A 4292-nucleotide genomic window follows, 5' to 3' on the forward strand; every position below is an offset into this window, starting at 1 on the left:
CAGGAACCTGGGAATGGGATGGGGACACAGGAACCTGGAATGGGGACACAGGAACCTGGGAATGGGATAGGGACACAGGAACCTGGGAATGGGATGGGGACACAGGAACCTGGAATGGGGACACATGAACCTGGGAATGGGATGGGGACACAGGAACCTGGGAATGGGGACACAGGAACATGGGAATGGGGACACAGGAACCTGGGAATGGGATGGGGACACAGGAACCTGGAATGGGGACACAGGAACCTGGGAATGGGATGGGGACACTGAAGGAGACGTGTCCCACATGACCTGTGAGGGGTGGTTCTGCTCCTGCAGTCCATCCTGGAGCTGGGCTCCTGGTCCCAGTTAAACCAGTTAAACCAGTGGGATTTGCTGCAGGATGGATGGGATTTCCAGAGGGATTTGGGTTCTGGTCACACACTGGAAAAAAATAAAGAGAAGGTTCCCTGGCCAGGAGATCCAGTCCTTGTTCCCAAGCTCACCTTCTCCCCTTCTCCTGGATGAAGGGACTCACAATCATGGAATCACTGAGGCAGGGAAAGAACTTCAAACTCCTGAAGCCCAACCAGTCCCAGCACTGCCAGGCCACCCCAAGTGCCACCTCCACAGGGCTGGGACAGCCCTTCCAGGGCAGGAGCTTTCCCAATATCCAACCTCAAGGAAGCTGTTCCTTCTCCCTGTCAGATTTCCTGCTCCAAACCTGGAGTTTCTCTTGGTGCTTTGCCCTTTGGGATGAGCATCCCAAGCTGGGGAATTCTGGCCTGCTCACCTCAAGTTTTGGTTTTCTCTTCTTTTTTTTTTTTAATTTTTTTTTCCTCAGGGTTCTCTCATAGCAAGCATGGCTCTAGGGATCATCATCCTGAAGAAAAGGTAAATCCCAAATTCATCTCTTTAGGGAATGCTCTGGATTAAATCCTGCTGGGTGTTTTGTGCCAGCACTTTTCCTGTTAAATATTCTGATTTTGATGATGGGAAACTGGGACAGAGGGCATGGCACAGAAACTGGAATAACTCCTTCTGCCTTTCCACCTCTCCCTCCTTTCTTGGCTGGAACTTTGGGCTGGGAAGAGATTTTTCCACAGCTGGCTCCTCTGGAAGGGCTCCTGGGGGATGTGTGCTGGGGTGGAGCTCAGTGCCGCCCTTCTGCTGGGGATCCTGGCTCCAGCCGAGCTGATAACACACCGATAACATGCTGATAGCACGTTAATAACATGCTGATAGCACGTTAATAACATGCTGATAACACGTTGATAACACATTAACATGCTGATAACACATTAATAACACGCTGATAACATGTTGATAACATGTTGATAACACATTAATAACATGCTGATAACAGGTTGATAACATGTTGATAACACATTGATAACATGTTGATAACACATTAATAACACGTTGATAACGCTGAGCTATGCCTGCACACAGTCAAGGCTGGATCTGTGGGATAAACTGGGAGAACTGTTGGGATAAACTGGGGTAAATGTGGGCAGAAAAGCTTCTTGAGGTGCTGGGCTGCAGTCAGCTGGCCCTGCCCGGGTTAGGAGCTGGCAGTGTGCCCCTTTTCCCAGCTTTGGAGCAGGAATAGGGATGGGTGTGGGGCAGGCGCGGTTGGTGACGTGTCCCTTGTCCCCTGTGCAGGTACAGCGTGTCCAAGTACAGCTCCATAGCCCTGGTGTCCCTGGGCATCTTCACCTGCACCTTCATGTCTGCCAAGCAAGTGGTAAGGATGGCAAGGGACGGGGAGCCTCAGCAATTCCCTTGGCCTGATTTTCCATGGAGACACGAGGTGTCTCCTACCTCTGCATCTGCTCCCCAACAGCTTTTCCTCCTGCTTCTATTTTCCTGTGGCATTTCATTTAATTACACCTGTTCATGCTGCTTTTTGCTGGGAATAAATCTCTTTTTTTTTAGCCTCAGAGGTAACAGAAAGAAGCTGCTTTTCCTTGCCTTGTGTGGCAGGCAGGAGCAGGCGAATCCTAAACAAAAATCCATCAGAAATCTTCCCTCTTTCCATCCCACAAGAGATCCTTTCAGGCTGGATTTTTGCTGTTGTCATCCAGCCTGACCTTTAAATAAAGTGCCTGTGCAGGGAGAGCAGGAGGGAGGGAAGCAAATCCGTGTGGAGCACACTCAGAGCTTTCCCTGGGTCAGCACCCACAGCCTGACCCCGTCAGCTGATGACAAAACAATGGCACAAAGTGAAAATTGGCTTCACTTCGTCCAGCTCAGAGGGGTTGGCGATGAAAGGGAGCTGCCCCAGCTCCAAATTCCCCATCGTTTCGGAGCTCTTTACCCTCGGGGTGCCTGAGGGAGGGCTGGGCTCTGCAGCCTTGGCTCGGAGTTAATCCGGATCAGCTCCCAGCAGGGCTGGGGCTTGGGGCAGAGCTGAGCCTGGTGCCAAAGGGGAATAAATCTGATTTTCCCTGAGGCACGGGGAGAGAGCTGAGGCAACTGCAGCTGGAGCCGTGCCCTCAGCCCCATCTCCTCAGTTTCTTGAGCACAAGTCTGGTTTAGGTCTGGGTTTAGCTCCTGATGGGCTTGGCCAGGGCTCTTATTCCTTCCTAGAGAGTCATCTCTGGGAATGGGGACACAGGAACCCGGGAATGGCGTGGGGACACAGGAACCTGGAATGGGATGGGGGACACAGGAACCTGGGAATGGGGACACAGGAACCTGGGAATGGGATGGGGACACAGGAACCTGGAATGGGATAGGGACACAGGAACCTGGGAATGGGGACACAGGAACATGGGGATGGAGACACAGGAACCTGGGGATGGGCTGACTTTGATGGCTTCAATAGTGACAGTGATTATTTTTGTGGTTAAAAGAGTTCAGTCTCTTCAAACCAGGCCGTTCCTTTCAGGGAAAATCCTGATTTGATCAGACTCTGCCACTTTTGTGCTGGAATCCCTGCATTCCCTGGAGCAGAGTGGGAAGGCTGGGGCTGCTGCAGGGGCCTGGTGGCTCTTGGTGACTCTTGTGTCTCCCTTCAGGCATCTGACTCCAGCTCACATCAAGAGGATGGACCCCAGGCTTTCCTCTGGTGGCTGCTGGGTACGTGAGGGCCACATTCCTGGGACACTGGCAGGATTCTTGGAATTCTTCTGGCAAAGGCAGCCCTGCCTGGAGCAGAGAGGGACGGAGAGGGGCTGGGGCCGCTCCAGGTGTTCCTTCAGCACAGGATTTCACACATGGGGCTTTACCTGTGGTTTCCTCCCTCCACCCTGGGTCTCTTGGTGGCTCTTTGGGAAATCTGGGATTGATTGTTATCAGTAGTGGCACAAGCTGCATCCCTGGTATTTTTAAGGGATCTCTTGGAGACCTGTAATCAAACCCCAGAATCGTTATCAGTTTTCTTACCAAGTCTGGGCAGTTTGTTTGGTTTTTTTTTTTGGTTTTTTTCCCCTGAAAGCCAAATTTGATGATTTGAAGCTGCAGGGCTGTGCTTCCCTTGCAGGCATTGCTGCCCTCACCTTTGCCCTGCTGATGTCTGCCAGGATGGGCATTTTCCAGGAGACACTGTACAAGAAATTTGGGAAGCACTCCAAGGAAGCCTTGTTCTACAACGTGAGTCCCTGGGGCTCCCCCTGCTCCAGGGTCCCTTCTGTGGTGGTATTCTCAGGGGTCTGAGGATGAGGGAAGGGATGAGGATCTGGCTCCATGTTTCAGAAGGCTGATTTATTATTTTATGATATATATTACATTAAAACTATACTAAAAGAATAGAAGAAAGGATTTCATCAGAAGGCCAGCTAAGAATAGAAAAAGAAAGAATAATAACAAAAGCCTGTGGCTCGGACTCTCTGTCCGAGCCAGCTGGGCTGTGATTGGCCATTAATTAGAAACATCCACATGAGACCAATCACAGATGCACCTGTTGCATTCCACAGCAGCAGATAACCATTGTTTACATTTTGCTCCTGAGGCCTCTCAGCTTCTCAGGAGGAAAAATCCTAAGGAAAGGATTTTCCATAAAACATGTCTGTGACACCCTCCCGCTCCTGCACTGGGCACAGAAAGGATCCCACACTGCCAGGAGGGAGCGGTGAGGAGCCTGCTCTGATCCAGCTGCTCTCCAGCAGGGATTTGGGCTGGATTCCCCTCCCCTGATCCCACCCTGGGTTTGTTTCTCCCCCCAGCACGCGTTGCCGCTCCCTGGATTCCTGCTCCTGGCTCCCAACATTTACCAGCACGCCGTGCTCTTCAGCCAGTCTGGTGAGTGCTGGGCTCTGGGATCCCAGCTCCTGGGCCTTCCCATCCTCTGGGAAATCCTCTGGGAA

General features: G+C 51.7%; 1 protein-coding gene across 1 annotated transcript in view; it reads left to right on the forward strand.

Moving 5' to 3' along the window:
* SLC35B4 (solute carrier family 35 member B4) overlaps nucleotides 1-4292 on the forward strand; it is a gene marked incomplete at its 5' end in the record, with an annotated part of 15012 nt that overhangs the window by 7127 nt on the left and 3593 nt on the right. Inside the window, 5 exons of the mRNA XM_031061890.1 lie at nucleotides 827-876; nucleotides 1648-1729; nucleotides 3006-3066; nucleotides 3470-3579; nucleotides 4152-4227. Coding sequence (XP_030917750.1) covers nucleotides 827-876; nucleotides 1648-1729; nucleotides 3006-3066; nucleotides 3470-3579; nucleotides 4152-4227 — 379 coding nt within the window. The remainder of the gene's footprint in view (nucleotides 1-826; nucleotides 877-1647; nucleotides 1730-3005; nucleotides 3067-3469; nucleotides 3580-4151; nucleotides 4228-4292) is intronic.

The sequence above is a fragment of the Geospiza fortis genome, unplaced genomic scaffold (genome assembly GCF_000277835.1).
Source record: "Geospiza fortis unplaced genomic scaffold, GeoFor_1.0 scaffold61, whole genome shotgun sequence".
Classification (NCBI taxonomy): domain Eukaryota; kingdom Metazoa; phylum Chordata; class Aves; order Passeriformes; family Thraupidae; genus Geospiza; species Geospiza fortis.